The sequence below is a fragment of the Hyperolius riggenbachi genome, chromosome 1 (assembly GCF_040937935.1).
Source record: "Hyperolius riggenbachi isolate aHypRig1 chromosome 1, aHypRig1.pri, whole genome shotgun sequence".
Lineage (NCBI taxonomy): Eukaryota > Metazoa > Chordata > Amphibia > Anura > Hyperoliidae > Hyperolius > Hyperolius riggenbachi.
Window position 1 is genome coordinate 473,833,711 of NC_090646.1, and position 22,343 is coordinate 473,856,053.

Sequence of the window (22,343 nt, forward strand, 5' to 3'; positions counted from 1 at the left end):
TGAAAAGTTTTTTTGACCCTCCCTAGACTCCAGGAGGGATGCTGTCACTTGTGTGAGAGATTGGCAGGGACAGGAGTCATATTACAGACAAGTTGCCTCTGTGTGATGTGGGAATGCAATACAGATAAGCCCTCTACTCCATCCCAGACTATTCTCAGTATCTCGCCACTCCTCTTCTCTTACTCATTCACCTTTGTTTTCCTCCTTCCCCGTAATGCTGGCTGTCTTCTTGTCATACAGGAAAGCTAAATAAAAGTGCTTCTCTCACCTCTCTCTGGATAGTGTTATGGTTAAGCCTCTGGCACAGGAGGCCAAGGTTCAAATCTCAGCTCTTCCTGCTCAGCAAGCCAGCATCTATACAGTAGGAGATCTTGGGCAAGACTCCCTAACACTGCTATTGCCTACTGAGCAAGTCTTAGTGGCTGCAGCTCAAGCGCTTTGAGTCCGCCAGAAGAAAAACGCAATATAAATGTTCCTTATCACTCTTATTTGCCCCCCTCAATCTTACCCTCACAATTTAAAAAACCCAATCTTATTACTAACCGAACAAAAATGTAGATTGTATTTATTACTCAATATTTTATATTACCTTTCAATAACAATCAGAATTCCTCAAATTGTTAGTGCAAATCAAAGGGGTGTGGATGGCTGACAGATGTGCTAGCCATGCATTTAAATTAGTACATACTGTGTAGCTTTCAGCTGGTAACTTCTGTCTCCCATGTCTTTTCTGTAGGTGTATCTGACTCCAGTGGAAGCCTGTGGCTTCATAACCCACAACAGTCCAATGAAAATACCTCTGGGGAGTGGGAGTGTAAACAGGTAAGCAGAACTTGGATAGTCCAGTACTGTACAAAATATACTACTAAAAGTGAGTCCATGTCCAGGTACGAAGTACACTGGTACCAATCCTGGTGATAAAATCTTAGACCGTAACCTACATGAATGTGTTAAACATACATCAAATGCAACATTATGTTGTAAATTTGTATGCAGCTAAGAATTGAATCATCTCCAGTTCATGACAACAGCAACTGCATTTGATTGATTCGATTTCATTGTGCATACAAAAGTCAACAAAATTTGGAAAAAATGCAGTTTTTTTATTCATCTCTAATACAATATGGTATTCACTCTTTTTAAAAACAATTTGTTTTATTGTGAATTGCAGAGAGAATTATATATATAAGTTGCTTAATAGGCTCTAACACAATTTGATCAACTTGCATTGCAGCTTTAGTCCGCTGCAGTGGGCAATACAGAGGCGCCTCTAAGCACCAGAAGAACAGGCAGTTGCCTGGAGCGGAGATTTATCTAGAGAGCAGTTTGGGAGGGAGGGTGGAGAGATTCCCTCCCCAGGCTGCCTTTGATGATAGGGTCAGTAGAGTGCCTGGTGCATTCGGGTTTTTGTATAAGGCAATGTAAAGCACTAGGCTGGCTGAGGGAAATAAAAGTACAATTAGTAATTACAGGGGATGCAAACTGGTAAAATGTTCACAGCATGATTCAGAACAGAGGCTTGCCTTCTGCAGGGTCCATAGAAAAAAACCTTTGGAATTTGGAAAAAATGCAGTTTTTTTATTCATCTCTAATACAATATGGCATTCACTCTTTTTAAAAACAATTTGGTTTATTGTGAATTGCAGAGAGAATTATGTACAACTAAGTGCATAAGCCCTTATGAGAGCATATCAAAACATCAATGCAGACATCATAGAAATAAAGGAAAAAGCAAGGCGTAGCTGGCTGCAACATAGCATAAACAATGTGGCATATCCCATTCTTTGATACAGAGTATTCCAAAATATCAGGTCATCCATCAGTGTCTATTTTTACAGCTAACTACATTTTATAACCTCTTTATATCACACATTAGTCCCCGGGGTCTACCTCCAATTCACCGATTGAACCCGTCCTCCAGTATCGCTATTCCCCCTCCACTCTCTCCCTCCCAAGTCATTACCGCACACACACATTTTAGCTCTGTAGCATGTTGCACTTAATAGAAAAGTCGTCCATCACCTGATGGATAGCATTCAGTTGCAGCATGAGTATACATATTGTACGTACATACAGTGAATTTTTGTAAACTAAATCCATATGAATCAAGTTTGTAAGAACACATGGTTACGCCAGTGCTCTACATAAAGGCTAATTTGGGGGTACAGTATAGAAATATTTCTCCCATTTCATGCACTTCAACTTCCATACTGTTAAAACCCAATCTATCACTTGCATGTTCTATTCTTATCCTTCACAGATTCACTCAGCATCAGTTTCCTGCCTAAATGTGATGAGTGATATTGTGATTACGGCATCCACTGATCGTAGTGTGAAAATCTGGAGAAGCAACCCCTTTAGACAAGTAAGTACTTTATGATTTTTCTATAGTGAAAAGAAAATCCTCCTATTTTTTTTTTTTTTGACTGTGTCCTATCTTGAAGCCATTCCTGACCTAATTTCCTTCCTTACTCTGTCTTTGTATCATTGCCCGCCCTCCTTCCAGTGTTTAGACTCTCCCACCCACATGGGCGTCTTCAGAAAATTTTCATGGGGGAGGGGGGGGGTTGGGTTGGAGTCATGTGGCGCTTGTATGGTGCCGTGCTGAAAAATGGGCATGGCCATAAACTACAGCAATGAAAAAAGGCATAGAAGGAAGTCTGGCACTATAGTGTTTAATATTCAAAAAGTAGTATCGCATCAAGTAGGTATATAGTGCATCAGCAAAACTTGATAAACAACAATTTGATCAAGCAGTGAAAAACACAAACCAACATGGTATCTTGATACTTAGCTGGGTACTGGTGGGAGGTGGCGGAGGTGGGTGCCAAAAGGTGCACGGCCTAACAACCGTTTCGCATGGCTTGCGCCAGGCTTTCTCAAAGGTGAAATGTGCAACAGTGCTGGAAAGGCGGCGGAGCGTTTTTAAAAGTGCAGTGAACAGCACTTCCGGTCCGCCATTATAAGCCACGCCCCCTCCGGAAGTTACAAAACTCATGCCCTATGACCTGAGAGCATTGTGGAACGCAAATGGTGCGCATGAAAAGGCCGCGTGTACGCGTCAAAAATGACATAAGCGCACGCGGACCCATCATACCCACAGCTCACACAACGCTCCCAGAACGCGGATATGCCGCATGACGAAACGTGTAAATGCGTAAGAATGACGCGTACAGGCGTCAAAAATGACGCAAGCACGTGCCATCCAAATAGCATGCAAAGAAGTACCTGCATCGCATGGAGCTACTGTACGTTGCTCAAGTCATGCGTACCGGTGGTTGCAATAAAAACCCTTAGCCTACCCGCTCGTCAAAGGCGAGCAGAGAAAGGCCCAGGGTAAACAGCCATCAGTAGGCAAGATATGGCAAAGGCCTAGCAGGACTAGATATGGAAAATTATCTCATATCAGGCTTATTAGCCTTAGAGTATTATGGCAATATCTTGTGGGGCAAGGAAGGAGAGTTGATGGCACCGGAGGGGGATAGGGTGAATAGAGGAATAGTGAACCCAAAGGTGTGAAAGTGAACAAGAAGGAGGGGTGATATAAAAGAGGTGGGTACACTAGAGAGAGTGGAAGTGGGAGCAGTGGACAGTATTCCAAAGAGAGGTAATTAATTCAGTCCCAACATGGCATCCATCTAAAACAAAGATACATATCAATGAATTTATATACTTAATAATGCTCATCGAAGGGCAATTAGGAATAATTATGTCAAAGGATGTAAATTGCCATGCTGGGGATGAAAGGGCAACAAGTGGCGGCCAGGGGTGGGGGCACAAAGGATCCCCAACCAGGAACACGGAGAGAAACTAAGGATCAAGGAAGCATGCAAGATCTACGTAGTCATTTAGACCCAAAGGACCCATAGCGTCCGTGCGTAGGATCCAGAGCGCCTCTTGTCTGAGCAAAAGTTTTTTTCTATCGCCTCCTCTGCGAGGAGTATTGCAAATGTCGATACATGCATAAGACAAAAGATTGGGGTTGCTTTGATGGAAAGTCGACATATGCTCGACGATCCTTGGGCAACCTTTATTTTTGGGAAGCAGGCGAACATGTTCCAAGACGCGTTCCTTCACCATTCTGGTGGTTTTGCCGACGTAGAAACGTTTGCATGGACACCACAAAGCATAAACCACAAATTTGGTTCTGCATGTGGCAAAAAAAGAAACGTTATGATGGATCGAACCTAAAGCGTAAGACTTACCGGTTTTCATAAACTGGCAGGCTTTACAAAAGCCACATTTATGATTACCAGATGAGGTGAGATCATTCAGCCAAGTGCGCTGTGGATGCTCGCGAAAGTCGCTGTGTACCAGAAGGTCACCAATAGTTGGTGCTCTCTTAAAAGCGATTAAGGGTTGAGAGGGTAAGGATTCTTTCAGGAGTGGATCTTCTAAAAGTAGGGACCAATTCCTACTAAAAGCCCATTTAATCTGACTGGCCATGGGTGAAAAGTCAAAAGAAAAGACTCCTGTTCCCTTAGTGGACTTGACTCGCTTTTTCCTTTTTATAAGGTCAGATCTATCTCTATCAAGAGCTTTTTTAATGGCTAAGTTAAGTTTGTTTTCATCATAGCCTCGGTTCAGAAGCCTCTGTTTTAGATTCTCAGCTTGGTTAAGGAAATCCTGGAGCGTGGTGTTATTTCTGCGCAGTCGCAGAAACTGACCATAGGGGAGAGAATCTGTTACATGTTGTGGGTGGTAGCTCTTGCGGTACAGAATGGTATTGGAAGCGGTGGGTTTTCGGTAACTCCTTGTCAATATGCCTCCTTCTGTAACGGCCAATTCCAAATCAAGAAAGCAAATGCTTTCTGTTGACCATTCCATTGTGAAGAGCATATTGACCTCGTTGTGATTTAGATATTCTAAAAAGCACTGCAAGAGTGGAGTATCTCCCGACCAAAAGGTCAGGATGTCGTCCACATACCTGGACCACATCCTCAGAGCCGAGCGGAAAGGGTTATTGGGGGAATGAATGTAAATTTCTTCCCAGGCTCCCAAGAACAAATTGGCATAGGTACAAGCTACTGGGGTCCCCCTCGCCGTACCTGAGATCTGCTGGTACCAAGTGTCCCCAAACATAAAGGCATTATGAGTAAGGATAAACTCCAGACATTCACACACAAATGCGTTGTGAGAAGCCTCCTTGTTGGACTCTCTGTCAAGGTACATCCTTACAGCACCAATGCCATCCGTGTGTGGAATTCTGCTGTAGAGACTGGTTACATCAATAGTCACCAGCAGATCCCCTCTGCACCACGATGAGGACCCCAGGCCCTCTAAAACATCAATAGTATCGCTGAGGTGTGAGGGGATATAATGCAGCAAAGGTCGGAGGATGTGGTCCAGGTATCGTGACAGCCTTTCCGTGACCGCCCCCAGGCCTGAGACAATTGGTCGGCCTGGGGGATCGGTCAGGGATTTATGTATTTTCGGAAGGCAATACCAAACAGGCTTGACTGGGAAGGTAGGGAGAAGGTTGTTTGCCAAGGCTGAGGTCAAAAAGCCTTTTTCAACCCCTCTTCTAAGAAGTGATCTTAGGGCAGAGTGGTAGCTCATAGTGGGGTCTTTTTTAAGAGGTTTGTAGGTAGAGGTATCAGACAATTGTCTCATGGCTTCTGTCTTATATTTCTCAGTGGAAAGAATTACCACTGATCCCCCTTTGTCAGCTTTGCGGATGGTGAGATCAGGACGATTTCTCAGCCACCGCAAAGCATTACTTTCAACAGGGGACAGATTGGGAGTTACTGTGGGGTAGATCAAGGCCTTGATATCATTATCTACTTGTTTTTCAAAGTGGTCAATACAGGAACCTGCTTGAGTGGAAAAAGGCATAATCGATTTGCATGGTTTAAATTTGATATCTTCAGTCATTGGTACAGCAACCAATGCTGAATCAACCAGAAGTTCATTCAGAGCTGTGATTTCTTCAAGTTGTGTCTCCTTCCATGAGCCCATAATGCTGAAACCAAGTGTTCCTACTGATTTCATATCATATTCTTCTGGGTTTTTTAAGGACAAGGGCTGCTCTGCCTTCATTTTTCCAAAATGATGTTGGATATTCAGTTTCCTGATTCCCTTATAAAGATCCACCTTGAATCGAGAGTAGTCGAATTGTTGTGTCAAAGAAAAGTTCAGGCCTTTGTTAAGTAAACTTTCCACCCCATCTGGTAATTCTACAGTGGTCAGATTTACCACACTGGTCTTGATGTTAGAAGGCATGGTTTCTAGTAGGTTACTTTCCTCTTCTTGCTTTTTCCTCTCGATTTGTCTTCCCAGGTCACCCTTCTGCCCTTTTCTCCCTCTTCCTCTCCTGATGCGCCGCCTAAAGGGGCACCAGCTGGATTGGTTTGAGGTTTTTTCTTCTTTGGGGTATGCTTGGGGCGCGGATTAGGGACGTCTTCCCCACTTGACTCAGAATCAGTGGTCCAGTAACCCCTTGGTTGTTTGGGTGAATTGGGTTTCGCCTTAGGTTTGGAACCGTAAAGTTGTGCCCAGGAAAAGATTCTTCCAAACTTATAATCCTCTTTATCACGAAGGAATTTTTGTAGCTTTCGTGCTTTAATATTATCTTGTACTGTTGCTAGCTTTTTATCGATTTTGTCAACTGAGTTTTTAAAGTGTTCTTCAGATACTAGCTTACTGAACTCTGTTTTATTTTCTGAAATGGCACTGGTGAGTAGATTAAGTTCAATCCTGCTTCTATTTAGAACAATGTCTTGTAGACGAGCTGAATGTTCCAAAAATTCTTGCTTCCAAGTTTCGACAAACTTCGGATCCTGTTTATATTCGGAGGGTTCCTGATACCTCCTAAAGCCCCTGGCCACCAATTGCTCTCCCTTGTACCTCTCCAAGGTAGTGACTGTCCAGAAGACTCCCACCTCTCTCTCACATAATCTCCTCAGATTTTGTTCTGCACCGCAAGAGCTACCACCCACAACATGTAACAGATTCTCTCCCCTATGGTCAGTTTCTGCGACTGCGCAGAAATAACACCACGCTCCAGGATTTCCTTAACCAAGCTGAGAATCTAAAACAGAGGCTTCTGAACCGAGGCTATGATGAAAACAAACTTAACTTAGCCATTAAAAAAGCTCTTGATAGAGATAGATCTGACCTTATAAAAAGGAAAAAGCGAGTCAAGTCCACTAAGGGAACAGGAGTCTTTTCTTTTGACTTTTCACCCATGGCCAGTCAGATTAAATGGGCTTTTAGTAGGAATTGGTCCCTACTTTTAGAAGATCCACTCCTGAAAGAATCCTTACCCTCTCAACCCTTAATCGCTTTTAAGAGAGCACCAACTATTGGTGACCTTCTGGTACACAGCGACTTTCGCGAGCATCCACAGCGCACTTGGCTGAATGATCTCACCTCATCTGGTAATCATAAATGTGGCTTTTGTAAAGCCTGCCAGTTTATGAAAACCGGTAAGTCTTACGCTTTAGGTTCGATCCATCATAACGTTTCTTTTTTTGCCACATGCAGAACCAAATTTGTGGTTTATGCTTTGTGGTGTCCATGCAAACGTTTCTACGTCGGCAAAACCACCAGAATGGTGAAGGAACGCGTCTTGGAACATGTTCGCCTGCTTCCCAAAAATAAAGGTTGCCCAAGGATCGTCGAGCATATGTCGACTTTCCATCAAAGCAACCCCAATCTTTTGTCTTATGCATGTATCGACATTTGCAATACTCCTCGCAGAGGAGGCGATAGAAAAAAACTTTTGCTCAGACAAGAGGCGCTCTGGATCCTACGCACGGACGCTATGGGTCCTTTGGGTCTAAATGACTACGTAGATCTTGCATGCTTCCTTGATCCTTAGTTTCTCTCCGTGTTCCTGGTTGGGGATCCTTTGTGCCCCCACCCCTGGCCGCCACTTGTTGCCCTTTCATCCCCAGCATGGCAATTTACATCCTTTGACATAATTATTCCTAATTGCCCTTCGATGAGCATTATTAAGTATATAAATTCATTGATATGTATCTTTGTTTTAGATGGATGCCATGTTGGGACTGAATTAATTACCTCTCTTTGGAATACTGTCCACTGCTCCCACTTCCACTCTCTCTAGTGTACCCACCTCTTTTATATCACCCCTCCTTCTTGTTCACTTTCACACCTTTGGGTTCACTATTCCTCTATTCACCCTATCCCCCTCCGGTGCCATCAACTCTCCTTCCTTGCCCCACAAGATATTGCCATAATACTCTAAGGCTAATAAGCCTGATATGAGATAATTTTCCATATCTAGTCCTGCTAGGCCTTTGCCATATCTTGCCTACTGATGGCTGTTTACCCTGGGCCTTTCTCTGCTCGCCTTTGACGAGCGGGTAGGCTAAGGGTTTTTATTGCAACCACCGGTACGCATGACTTGAGCAACGTACAGTAGCTCCATGCGATGCAGGTACTTCTTTGCATGCTATTTGGATGGCACGTGCTTGCGTCATTTTTGACGCCTGTACGCGTCATTCTTACGCATTTACACGTTTCGTCATGCGGCATATCCGCGTTCTGGGAGCGTTGTGTGAGCTGTGGGTATGATGGGTCCGCGTGCGCTTACGTCATTTTTGACGCGTACACGCGGCCTTTTCATGCGTACCATTTGCGTTCCACAATGCTCTCAGGTCATAGGGCATGAGTTTTGTAACTTCCGGAGGGGGCGTGGCTTATAATGGCGGACCGGAAGTGCTGTTCACTGCACTTTTAAAAACGCTCCGCCGCCTTTCCAGCACTGTTGCACATTTCACCTTTGAGAAAGCCTGGCGCAAGCCATGCGAAACGGTCGTTAGGCCGTGCACCTTTTGGCACCCACCTCCGCCACCTCCCACCAGTACCCAGCTAAGTATCAAGATACCATGTTGGTTTGTGTTTTTCACTGCTTGATCAAATTGTTGTTTATCAAGTTTTGCTGATGCACTATATACCTACTTGATGCGATACTACTTTTTGAATATTAAACACTATAGTGCCAGACTTCCTTCTATGCCTTTTTTCATTGCTGCAGAATCGTTTCCTTTGCCAGTCTTGAGCACATAGTGTACTGGGTATCTGTTGTTGATTTTGGCTTTATAGCTCCGAGTGCCTGCCAGCTCTCCCACACCCATGGCCATAAACTACGATGTGGGTGTGGTCACAGGTGGAGCCAAATTTACAATAACTTGGCAATGGTGGGACATCAGACTAGGGCTATGATAAGGATTAGATTGCGAGTGCCTCCGACACAGGTGCCCCCCAGTTTAGGTAGTGATGGATCCTTAAGCCATGCCCCCTGTGTGGCATTAAGCCACACCCCAGATTTTGCAGGAGGGTGGGAGAGTGTGCCAGTGGGTAGGAGGGGGGTGCCTGTGTGTGGGGAGGGCAGTAGAAAGGCAGAGAGAGAGACACAGCTGAGAGGGAGAGTGACAGCTGAGAGGCAGAGAGACAGCAAAGAGAGAGGGCAAAAAGGCAGAGAGAGACAGCAAAAAGAGAGAAGTGCGAGCAGAAAGGCAGAGACAGCAGAGAGAGAAACAGCATAGACAGAGAGACAGACAGCAGAAAGGTAGAGAGAGAGTGACAGTAGAAAGGGATATCAGAAAGGCAGAGAATATAGTTGCCCCAGTATTAGTATAGTTGCCCCCAGCATGGGGGAAGCTTGGAAGGAGGGACAGTGGCAGGGAGGGGGCCAGACCCCCCTACCTCCCTCACCTGGATCCCCTCCTTCTGGCGCTCCCCCCCCCCCCTCCAAATTAGCAGTGGCAAACAGAATCGAGCATCAGCGGGCGGAGAGGAACTGCCCACCTTCTTCCTGCATTCCAGGCGATGGCGCGCATCATCGTCACGTGACACTGGTCTCCGACTTCTCCGACGCTCACTGTGCTTCCGCTAATCAGGAAGCACAGAGCGGTGGAGAAGGTGGTGATTAGTGTCACGTGACGATGGCGCTGCGTACCATCACCTGGAATGCAGGAAAAAGGTGAGTAATTCCTATCGGCCTGCTGATGCCCACTTCTGTTTACCGATGCTTATTTGGAGGGAGAAAGCGCCAGGAGGGGACCCAGGTGAGGGGGTCTGGCCCCTCTCCCTGCCGCTGTCCCTCCCAAGCTCCCCCATACTGGGGCAACTATACTAGGCAACTATAATTGATACTCCCAGCCGCTGCCCCTTCCATTTGTGTTGCTTCCTCCTCCTGCAGGTTGTGGGGGAGCAGGGGGGTTGGCAGCAGCTGGCAAGGGGGGGGGGTGCATGCCCCAGTTTTGCCCAATGTGCGGATGCCCATGCCCACCCAGCTCTGCAGTTGAAAGTGCATTGTCTCAGCATGAGAAACATTGGCGACTCAAGAGGAACAGAGGTGTGGGAGGGGAAAGCAGGAGGGAAAAAGGCTTCAGCCAATCAGACTGTTATGTCTGACGGGAAAGTAAGGAGTAAAAAAAAAAAAAACCCCAGGATGACCTGTAACTTTTTTTTTTCGGGCATATGTACCAGATAAGAGTCAGGGAAACTGGGGAATGATGTTTTATGGAGAAGAAAAGTAAGAGTGATTTTTTTTTTTTTTTTTTTTACTTTTGGATTGCCTGGTTAGCATCCTTATTACTTGTTTACCAGATAAAAATTGATTTGTTTTTATGCCTGACAGTTACACTATAAAAACTTGTTATTTTACATTGTGTATTTTGTGTCATTATTATAGGTGGGAGTGTTCAACTGTGAAGGAGCGGTCACCTGCCTGTCCCCTTCTCCTCAGATTCAGAGTGATTCCTCAGCAGTGGCATGTCGCATCACCTGCGGGGATCAGTATGGGAATGTTTATATATTGACGTCTCTGCAAGTTTAAAGGGAACCAGAGAGGATTCAATATACATACCTGGGGCTTCCTCCAGCCCCATACGCACGGATCGCTCCCACGCCGCCGTCCTCCGCTGCCTGGATCCGCCGCCACCGGGTCCCGTCATTGCCGCAAGTCGGCCGGCGGACGCGGCCAATTCTCCGCATTACAGCGTGCTCTCTCTCCATACAGATACGCATGTGGCTGCTTACTGCGCTGCCGCATGCGTACATGTATGGAGGGAGCCCCTGTGATGCGGACAATTGGCTGCGTCCGCCGGAAGTGACGGGCCCGGTACCGGCGGATCCAGGAAGCTGAGGACGGCGGCGTGGGAGCGATTCAGGCTTATGGAGCTGGAAGAAGCCCCAGGTATGTATAAAATCATTTTCTTTTTTCAACCCCCCATTCCTCTCTGGTTCCCTTTAATAACCCAGCCTTCATCTCTCTCTACATATGAATGGCATTTTGTAGAAATCCCTAACTAAAACTCTGTGAAAATTTTTGTTGTTGTTAGAGAAATGCTCAAAACTTTTAGTTCTGTATAGCAATCTGTGGAGACAAAAAGCATTAAAAACCCATTCATGTTCTATGCGTTTCTCACTTGTTCCAATTTACTTTTAAGTGCACTTTTTCGATTAATAGGTTTGCTCATAAATGCATTAAAAATAAAGAGGTGAACTAGGGCTTAAAACAAAACAAAACAAAATATAACATTCGATATAAGTAAACACAATACAACAAACATTTATAAAGCGCTTTTCTACCGTAGGACCCAAAGCACATAAGCATGGCTCAGACCAGTAATTGGTTGATTGGTAAATTGTGGTACAGAAGAATTCTAGAAGTATGCAAATGCCGGGCTAAACAGGTGGCTTTTCAGTCTGGATATGAATAACTCCAGGGATGGGGCTATCTTTACTGGGTGTGGCAGGGAATTCCAAAGGGTTGGGGCAGCATGGCAGAAAGCTCTGGCTCCAAAGGTTTTGCAGTGCACTTTAGGAGTGACCAAGTTTATGGATCCTGCTGATCTAAGGTTGTGAGAGGTGTGGTGCAGTTTTATCAAGTCCTTCATGTATCCAGGGCACAAATTGTGTAGGGATTTGAATGTCAAGAATCTTGAAGAGTATTCTCCATTTTACAGGTAGCCAGTGCAGTGAGTGTAGAATCTGTGTAATATGACAGTAGTGAGGTTGGTTTGTTAGCAATCTGGCAACAGCATTATGTACTAATTGCAGGCGGTACGGGTCCTGGTTTGAGAGGTCTGCATAGAGGGCATTGCAGTAGTACAGCTGCGAGGTGATGAAGGCATGAACTAAGGTTGGAAGATTGTCTGGGGGAACGAGATGTTTAATTTTTGCAATGCTCCTCAGATGAAAGTAGAAATATTTGACTTCATCCGAGATTTGGTTTCTGAAGCTCCATTCCCCATCGATTAGCACACCAAGGCTGCTCACAAGGTCGGAGCTGTCTGTCTGAAATCCCAATCTTGATTGGTGTGGATTTAAAATAGAGCTGTTTTGATGCCAAGCACTGGCCTTGGACAACAAGGACCTCAGTTTTGTTAGCATTCAGTTTCAACCAGTTGTCATTCATCCAATCTTGTCGCTCAGATAAGCAAGAATTAATTTTTGGAGTAGGGCCTGTTCCACCAGGTTTGAAGGACAAGTATAGCTGCTTGTCATCAGCATAGTGGTACGTCAGGCCATGTTGTTGGATAATTGTACCAAGTGGTAGCATGTAGATTGCAAATAGAGGGGATAATTGAGCCTTTTTTTAAATTTAACCTCTTGCAGACTAGTGTAGTGGAAAACTATGCCCTATTTATGTCCGCCTAAGCCTGCCAGGGTGTAGATTTTAATTTCCACATTCCGCACGGACCAGCCGCTCACCTGTCCTGCTGTCGGTATGACAGCAGAGCTCCGTGAGCTGATCAGGAGCAGATTGTCATTGGCTTACAGTGATCATGGGTCAAGAGCCAACCTCATTGGCTCACATTGATCAAAGGGTCAGAAGCCAATGAAATCTGCTCCTGAAAGGCTCACAGAGCTCTGCTGTTATAGCAACAGCAGAGCTAGTGAGCTTCAGCAATGAAAGAGTAGTGGTAGCGGCAGGTCCGTGCAGTGTGTCCTCAACTGGTTTTTGTACCAGCAGTCTCTGGTCCTTAGGCCAGAGACTGCTGGTAATGAAGTGGTTAAAGCAAACCTGTAAGGCTGCAATACATTTAAAAACCTATACTTGGCAAAGTAGTGGAAAGCCTCTGGATGGACCAGCTAAGGTTGCAGTTTCACACAGTGAGCATGCGTACGGTCCATATACAAAATTTCCACAGAGAAAAACTCAGACACCATGGCCGCTTTTATTGAACAATCAAATTTAAAAACTGTAATAAGCGGTTTCTCTTACCACCTTTACTACAACAGCTTTCACACCACAAAGGATTTCTAGTAGATTTTAGAACAATGCTGTAAGGATTTGTGATCCTTCAGACAAGAGCATATGAGATTATGCAGCCACGATGGGTCCTGGCTTACAATTTCTATTCATTTGTTCCATAAGTTCTGGGCTTTGTGCAGATCAGCAAACTTTCCACACCATTTCTTTATAGGCCTAGCTATGTGTAGAGACTTTGTCTAAATACTGTTACTACATAGTCAGAAACAGAATTCTCTAGGATTAAATTGCATTGTCTAGCTAGCATGAAGAACAAACAATGGAAAACAGCCCAGAACATTCCTTCACTACCAAATGTGTATAAAAAGCCACAAGAAACTACAATGTTTAACCATCTAGCCTCAGCTACTGCTAGTGTCAGTTCTGCTGCTGATGAAGATACAAAGCTTAATTTGTGCAAGACCTCCTGCTAACGATGATCCTTGTGCACCCTGTCTGCCCATTTTTACCCAGAAGAGGCAAATACCTTTAGTTCCATCATTGGCAGTAGGAGAGTTGCCCTTTGAAGCAAGACACATTAGTACTAAAGGGGTCTATACACTCGTCGATTTCTGCCATCGATACACGGACAATTCAACCACTCTGATCGAATCTGGTATTAATTGATGGAGCAGGAAGCATGATTAATCGACTGATTTCGATCGATCGGTCTGGATGAAAAATCTAGGTCTATCAGCTGCTGGCAGCAGATTGATAGCCGTTAGCGTTGCATTGGATCGAATGGTGCAAAACCATCTAATTTTCAATGATTTCATTTTGAAATCTGTTCCTAGTTTGTGGCACACATCAGATTCCTGTCCGATCTGACCTGATTGGAATCTGATGGTTGAATGTGCTACAAAGCTATATAAGGAAAAACTAACTAGTCTGTTTTCTACAGTGGAGGATGCTCAAGTTTTCTAGTTATAGAGAAATGTCTAATCTCTCAGTATCGGTGTTAAATATTTTTCTCTTTTTTTTTTATCGAGAGGCACTTCTCACCTTAATTGTACAAGTGTATTGACAATTGCAGCACCCAAAACCCCACATTTAGATTGTGCATTTTACTTTCCAGACCAATAAACCCACAGCAATCAAACACATAGCAATTATCTACAAATATAATTTTATTCAACTAACATGGTCAGTTAGATATCTACACTGGGTGTTCAATTCCACCTCTTCCTTCATGTGTTCCAAATGCAAAACATTTTGCCAGCTTATATTTTGAATGTATCAGTACAAAAGTCATAACATTCAGAAAGATTTGCAAACACTTGTATAGTCCATGGCTTTGGTACCAAGAGTGAGGGCTCAAGACTTTTTTCTAGTTTATCCTCTCCCCCTTGCAGCAGAGTAATAGATCTTAATATAAAAGTGAATCAGAGCATTGAGTACAGCTGGATGTTACATATGTTCAAGATGGAAAGTGTACAAATGGAATATGAACAGCTAACAATAACTATGTACTATACTAAGACAGAACACTGCAATAATGAAGGCACTTTAGTACCAGCAATAGTATTGATTTGACAGGTACATTATAAGAAATGACGGGGAGGGGACTTTGAACATAAACAGATAACTGATCCAAAGCATAAACTTATCCTCCCTGAATTGCACACTATTGTAAATTATGAAGTTTAATTGTGTTTGGCTAGCAAAGTACTAAAAGTCACATATGTTACCCTACTCTAATCAGCTATAATTATTTGGTGCTTCTTCCAACAATGCTTCTGTTACCACAAAGATTCATAGTTGAACTGAACTTGCAGCAGATATTTCATCCGGACCTGGCAAGGGTCATATACAATATACTCATTGTAATTTAGTGAATAGCTTTCCTTATTCTGGAGACCTATGTCAACAAGGGGGCCCAGTGGAACCAGGGTTTCTTCACTGTAAGATATACAGAGAAAACATTACAATTCATGCTGAATAAAGACAAAAAATAAGTAGACTTTGAGTTTATACTACCTACTGTTTAACAGAATTTTGCGGGTCTGGAATACTACGACCAAGACCTTTGATGCTTTGTTTTCCTTTCAATTTCTTCTGAGCCTCATAATCTGCATCACGAAGCTCACTCCATTCACCAAGAGCAACCTAACAGAGAAAAACAAGACCTGGTTTACTAACATATCTCTGGTCTCCAGTGCACATATCATAATGGGTCAGCTGGTATTGGAACATAGTGGGGATGCTTAAACCTTAGGAAATTAGCAGCTGTCTGGTTTGCTGTCTAAAGCAGGGCACCCACAGTGCAAACTCAGGTTGTCCTGTATTTAAAGGACAACCGAAGTGAGAAGGATATGGAGGCTGCCATATTTCTTTCCTTTTAAACAATACCAGTTGCCTTGGCTAAGCTGCTCATCCTCTGCCTCTAATACTTTTAACCATAGCCCCTGAACAAGCATGCAGCAGATCAGGTGTTTCTGACAAGATTAGCTGCATGCTTGTTTCTGGTGTTATTCAAACACTACTGCAGCCAAATAAATGAGCAGGGCTGCCAGGCAACTGGTATTGTTTAAAAGGAAATGCATATGGCACTCTCCATATGCTTCTCACTTCAGTTGTCCTTTAAAAGGGATCTTGAGCATTTGTTAAAATGAAATGGTGACTTACCTAGGGCTTCCTGTAGCCCAATGTAGGCCGCAAGGTACTCCTGGCTCCTCTCCCGGCGTGATTACACATATCAGCAAAGCGGGAAGCAGGCCTGACTACTTCAGCCTGAAGGCAACCCATAAAACAGAGCTGCCAACTGGGACCGGGAGGGGAGCCAGAAGGATGCTGGGGGACCTTGCGGCCTACTGTGGGCTGGAGGAAGCCCCAGGTAAGTCACTATTTCATTTTAACAAGTTCTCAGGGTCCCTTTAAACAAACTTGTGAATGTTGCGTGCAAAGCTCTTAACCCCCTTGCCGTTCCAATTCTGACGGCAAGGGGGCAGCGCAGCACTCTTTAATTTTTTTTTTTTTTTAAATCCTGTAGCGAGCCCAGGGCTTGCTACATGATAGCTGCTGACAAGCAGCATCCCCTTACCCACTCCGATGGTCTTCGGCGATCAGAGTAAGCAGGAAATCCCGTTCAGAACGGTATTTCCTGCTGGGATTCCCCGGTCGCCACGGCGACCGGGCGGGATGATGTTGGGACGTCAGAGGGAATCCCAATCCACCCCTCAGCGCTGCCTGGCACTGATTGGCCAAGCTGCGCAAAGGGTCTGGAGAGAGGGGGGGGGGGGGGGGGCGGCGGCGATCGGAATATGCACGCAGCTAGCAAAGTGCTAGCTGCTTGAAGTAAAAAGAAAAAAAAATAAATTGAAAAATCGGCCCAGCAGGGCCAGAGAAATCCTTCTGCGCAGGTTATCCCGAGCTGAGCTCGGGATAACAGGAAAGAAGGTTAAACTGCCACTAAATCACAAAACTCATCTGATGCTACCCAGGTAAGTGTAATTCCTAATCGCTTAAAGGGGAACTGAAGAGAGAGGTATATGGAGGCTGTCATGTTTATTTCCTTTTAAGCAATACCAGTTGCCTGGCAGCCCTGCTGATCCTCTGCCTCTAATACTATTAACCATAGCCCCTGGACAAGCATTCAGCAGATCAGGTGTTTCAGTGGTTCAGACTTATAAGTCTGATCTGACAAGACTAGCTGCATGCATGTTTCTGGTTTTATTCAGATACTACTGCAGAGAAATAGACCTGCAGGGCTGCCAGGCAACTGGTATTGATTAAAAGGAAATACACATGACAGCCTCCATATAGCTCTCTTCCGTTCCCCTTTAATAGCAGACTCTTAATTGGTCTAGCCTTTTTCAACACTCCACTCCCTGCTAAACATTTGTGTGTAAAAGCTAGAGGGTAAGTTCACAGTAGTAGCACAGAAAATTTGCACCGCGTGTTATATGAAAGTTGTCTCGCATACAGTCATTAACCACTTGAGGACCCACCCTTTACCCCCCCCCTTAACGACCAGCGCTGTTGTTGCTGATCTGTGCTGGGTGGGCTCTCCAGCCCCCAGCACAGATCAGCGTGCAGGCAGAGCGACAAGACCGCCCCCCTTTTTTCCCCACTAGGGGGATGATGTGCTGGGGGGGTCTGATCGCTCCTGCCTGCGGGTGTTGCGGGGGGGGGGGGGGGCACCTCAAAGCCCCCCTCCGCAGCGAAATCCTCCCCCTCCCTCTCCTACCTGGCCCCCCTGGTGTTCCAGGCTGCACAGGACGCTATCCGTCCTGTGCAGCCAGTGACAGGACGTCCCCTGTCACATGGCGGCGATCCCCGGCCGCTGATTGGCCGGGGATCGCCGATCTGCCTTACGGCGCTGCTGCGCAGCAGCGCCGTACAAATGTAAACAAAGCGGATTATTTCCGCTTGTGTTTACATTTAGCCTGCGAGCCGCCATTGGCGGCCCGCAGGCTATTCACGGAGCCCCCCGCCGTGAATTGACAGGAAGCAGCCGCTCGCACGAGCGGCTGCTTCCTGATTAATCAGCCTGCAGCTGGCGACGCAATACTGCGTCGCTGGTCCTGCAGCTGCCACTTTGCCGACGCGCGTTATGAGTGCGCGGTCGGAAAGTGGTTAAAAAGCATGCTGCACTGCCACTGTTAACGTGTACATTTTGTGTTAACTCACTGCAAGGATATTGTACTACATAGGATTCGATCGCTATCACTCTGAATATTCGCATAGACTTACCACTGAAGTATCTTTCTGCATTAGAATGCCTCCGTTGTTTCACTACAACATCCCACTGTGAACTTACCTGTTCATGTCTGTGACAAGGATCACGGGAACAGGATAGCAAATAACCAGACCTGATCAGCAGGTCACATCATAAACTTTCATTGAAGAATGCAAAGATATTACAGCTGGCTTAATGGGTACACACTACACAGCATACAGTCTGTGGAGGCAAAGTGTTTTCTAAAACCTGCATGGAATCCAGTATGTCTTAAAATGGTTACAAATCACTGATTATAACAGTATTATTCATCAGAGAACAATTTATCACCAATTTAGTGTGTGTGTGTGTGTGCGCGCGTGCGTGTGTGCGCGCAAGACATATTTGTAAACAGGACAGTTTCTAGGCTTAATAGCACCCAGGGCGAGGGTGTAAAAATTGCACCCCTTTTCCCCCCACCCCCGTGGACTTGCGAACCCTACTCTTTAGGGACAGTTACACAGCCACATGTCACGAGTAGATCTGCCTACTTACTAGTGACCACCAGCCACTCATCCAGGAAAACACACAGGCGAACAGAGCCCAGAAACCAGACTCCTCCATGGGCAGCACGCACTGACAGCCTGCAGTACTGCTACAGGACATCAGGTGTCATTACGTGGTGGTGACGTGATGATGACTTGACGTCTGATGCAGGCAGCCCAGGAGGAGTCAGGGAAGGTGATCGCGCTGGTAATCTTCCATTTGGCTGCAACGCACGTCACCAGCTCCCTAGCGGTTATATCCTTCTGCCTGCACCCCCCTTCTTCTACTTGCCGGTCTGCACCAAGGGCGGTCGCCCTGCCCAAGTAACGGCCCTGTTTGCACATGTACCTGCATCCATTCTTGCTGTGGCAAGGCCATTACTATGTGCGTGTTTCTCAAACCTGTCCTCGTGACTCGCCAACAGTGCATGTTTTGCAGGGAACCTCACCTATGCACAGCTGGGGTAATTAGTGACTCAGCTAGGTAGATTCCATGTAGCTGAGACAATTACCCCACCTGTGCATAGTGCATATATTGCCAGCAACCTCACCTGTTATGGAGTCACAAGGACATGTTTGAGGAACAATGTGCTAGCAGCTAGGAAGGGGCAGAGCACAGCTGATCACTAGGGATGATGAATGAGATGCATATTTTTTCCAAATTGATGTGATTTTTATGCAAATATATGCAGTTTGAAAATGGACCAATTAAACCCAGGTTTAAAATGATTGGTCCATTTTTTTTCAAACTGCATATATTTGCATAAAAATTTGCATCAACTTGGAAAAAAAAGTTGCATCTCATTGATCATCCATCTTTACTGATCAATATCGGTCTATTGTGGTTACTGGCGCAGTAATCATTTTCCATACTAGTCAAAACTGTTTCAATAACTTTCAAATATTTCCTTTTTTGCATCTGGTAAAGACCCAAAGATGCTATCAATTCTCAATATGATGATTATTTAGCTTATGGAAAAGCATTATGTTAACTGGAATTACAAAAAAGTAAAGCTGAGAGGTCAAGAACAGGGATGAGCACCAACGTTCTTTCCAAATGTGAGATCATCCTGCAATGTGAAGGGGGCTGTGTATACGGAGGTTAACTAAGTCACCGCCTCCCTTCTGATGAGCTTCATGCTGCGTTCCATCTTCCTACACTTCCACTTTCAGAGTGTACGTTCCAGTTTAGAAGGGGGAAGTGCAAGAAGGTGGAACGCAGCAGAGAATATATCTGAAGAGAGGCGGTGGGGCTTAGGAGAGTTAACCCCCACCCACATCTCTTGCCTCCTGCACACTGCAGGACGGAGCAGTGCTTTTCGGTGCTGCTAGATTTGGGCGCAGCCAGCGCCGCCATAGACTTTTAATGGGAATCAGTCTATAGCGGCGCTTAGTGAGTAACGTCGGCGCCGTCAGAAGACGGAGCCGAGGTTGCTTAAAATCACAATGATTCTGCCTCCAGCAATAGCTGGAAGCCAAATTATTTCATTCCCTACCATCCATGGCGGCCTGGAGGGGCAATTAAAACGGCCCGGACTTGTGCAGAAGCAGGATCAGCCATATACCGGCTGTATCCTGCGCCCAAGTCCACCGGCGCCGATTTCAAATATACTCCTGCAGGACGATCTGACTTTCAAAATATAAAATGGGATCCTAACAATTTTGAGCTGATCCTAAGGCCACATACAGACATCAGACCATAGTCTTAGGAAAATGAAAGATCACAGACCAATCTTACCACCCTTCCTGTAGTATAAGAGCCATACTCTACACAGTCTTTTCTATGGAGCTGAACTCCACATAAGAAAAAAATCATTGCAAGATGCTGCACACACAGATGCTGTACAGACACAAAAGATCTGTTCCTGCCAAAAATCCATTCCTGCAAATTGCAATGATAGTCTATGAGATCTGCAGATCATCATACACACATGATTTAACTGACATTCATCTGCAGATCTGCAGATCTGAAAATCCACCCTGGTGGATCTGATCTGCAGATGAATGTCAGTTAAATCATGTGTGTATGATGATCTGCAGATCTCATAGACTATCATTGCAATTTGCAGGAATGGATTTTTGGCAGGAACAGATCTTTTGCAGATACTGATCTTTTGTGTCTGTACAGCATCTGTGTGTGCAGCATCTTGCAATGATTTTTTTCTGATGTGGAGTTCAGCTCCATAGAAAAGACTGTGTAGAGTATGGCTCTTATACTACAGGAAGGGTGGTAAGATTGGTCTGTGATCTTTCATTTTCCAAAGACTATGGTCTGATGTCTGTATGTGGCCTAAGTCTGTAACATCTATGCTAATATATGTATCTTGGTAACAGACCAATCAAATGCAGTCGCTGATGATCCTGATTGGTGCACTTCTAAAATTCCAAGCTGTATACATAAAATATAAAATTTGGTTAAATTCAAATAGTATCTTATCATCCCTATTTGTTATAATTGGACAATTTTATTCTGTTATATTACTGAAATATACAATGGGAAAAAAAAATCATAATTCAACTGAGCAACAGATTACCTCAGACAGCAGAAGAAGGCCTACATTCTTATCTCGTGTTGTGAAGCAGTAGTTGGCACTCTTTGATGAGACATCGGCAAAATAAATTCCTTTGCCAAACTGAGAAGAAAGGAGATCCAATTAATCAAATGAGTTTACTGCTTAGTAAGAATAACAAAAAACAAAACTGTATAACCCATGGTACTTCAGCATTTAATAATGGCATATTATTAGTGCATTATTATGATTGATTTAAAAAGCACCAACATATTCCATGCAGGGCCGGGCCGAGGCATAGGCTGGAGAGGCTCCAGCCTCAGGGAGCAGTGTAGGAGGGGGCGCACAATTCATTCAGCTGTCATTCCTAATTGTGTTTGAAGCAGAAAGAAATAGGAAAAGGGGATACATAGCAGTGACTGCAAGCCAGATAACTAGATATTAAGGTGTTGGGGAGGTTGTGGGCCCTGTGGCCCTCTTAGTCTAATAGCAATCAGTGTGTGATGGCTGGGGTGGCAGGGATGGAGGGGCGCACTTTGGTGTCTCAGCCTTGGGTGCTGGAGGACCTTGTCCCGCCTCTGATTCCATGGCACTGTACAGAGTAAGAAACATACATGGGGTACATACTGTAATAATGACAATGGTATACACAAAATACACACATAATACAGACTCAGTAGACACTAATTACAGTGACAAATGTAACATGATGATCAAAATACAGGTGAAACTCGAAAAATTAGAATATCGTGCAAAAGTCCTTTTCTTTTAGTAATTCAACTTAAAAGGTGAAACTAATATATAAAATAGGAACCCTTTGCAGGTGTTTTGGATTAATTAGCTGATTAAAGTATGACACTGAGCCTAGAATATGGAACATTTTCACAATATTCTAATGGTCTGAGATTTTGATTTTGGGATTCTCATAAGCTGTAAGACATAATCATCAAAATTATAACAAATAAAGGATTAAAATATCTAGCTTTGTATGTAATGTGTCTTTTTCATATATTAGTTTATCCTTTTATGTTGAATTACTAAAATAGACTTTTGCACAAGATTCTATTTTTTTTTTTTTTGAGTGTCACCTTTACATAGCAATTTCCAAGAGAGGCAGAGGTTAATGTGGAATGTCTCATGTTAGAATGTAAGCTTGTCAGAAATACTGAGCTTTGAAGAAGAGTTTAAGCGAACCCAATCCGAAACTCGGATTCAAAATCTGATTCTTACTATGAAGAGCGGGAAGCATCAGGATCCTATTAAAGTGAACCGAGCATCATTTTTAACACCCAGGGCAGCTCTATAGCAAATAAAAAATGCATTCTAAAAATGTGGTTTATTATAAAAAAAAACTTTAATTTTACCTCATTTTTTTACATCTAAGAGTTAAATTAGCCACT

The 22,343-nt window shown here is 44.4% G+C and overlaps 2 protein-coding genes across 5 annotated transcripts in view; one reads left to right on the forward strand and one right to left on the reverse strand.

Moving 5' to 3' along the window:
• Window positions 1-11,388, forward strand: part of TEP1 (telomerase associated protein 1) — a 194,519-nt gene extending 183,131 nt beyond the window's left edge. For 3 of the 4 annotated variants that reach the window (XM_068241093.1, XM_068241122.1, XM_068241113.1), the window contains exons 52-54: window positions 737-822; window positions 2,261-2,365; window positions 10,667-11,388. In XM_068241093.1, coding sequence (XP_068097194.1) covers window positions 737-822; window positions 2,261-2,365; window positions 10,667-10,810 — 335 coding nt within the window. In that variant the 3' untranslated portion in view covers window positions 10,811-11,388. The remainder of the gene's footprint in view (window positions 1-736; window positions 823-2,260; window positions 2,366-10,666) is intronic. The other variant, XM_068241103.1, reaches the window with a different exon arrangement.
• A 2,952-nt stretch (window positions 11,389-14,340) lies between these two features.
• Window positions 14,341-22,343, reverse strand: part of PARP2 (poly(ADP-ribose) polymerase 2) — a 70,731-nt gene continuing 62,728 nt past the window's right edge. The window contains exons 17-19 of the mRNA XM_068241165.1: window positions 20,968-21,066; window positions 15,213-15,337; window positions 14,341-15,130 (exon numbers count right to left, since the gene is read on the reverse strand). Of these exons, the coding sequence (XP_068097266.1) occupies window positions 14,971-15,130; window positions 15,213-15,337; window positions 20,968-21,066 (384 nt within the window). The 3' untranslated portion in view covers window positions 14,341-14,970. The remainder of the gene's footprint in view (window positions 15,131-15,212; window positions 15,338-20,967; window positions 21,067-22,343) is intronic.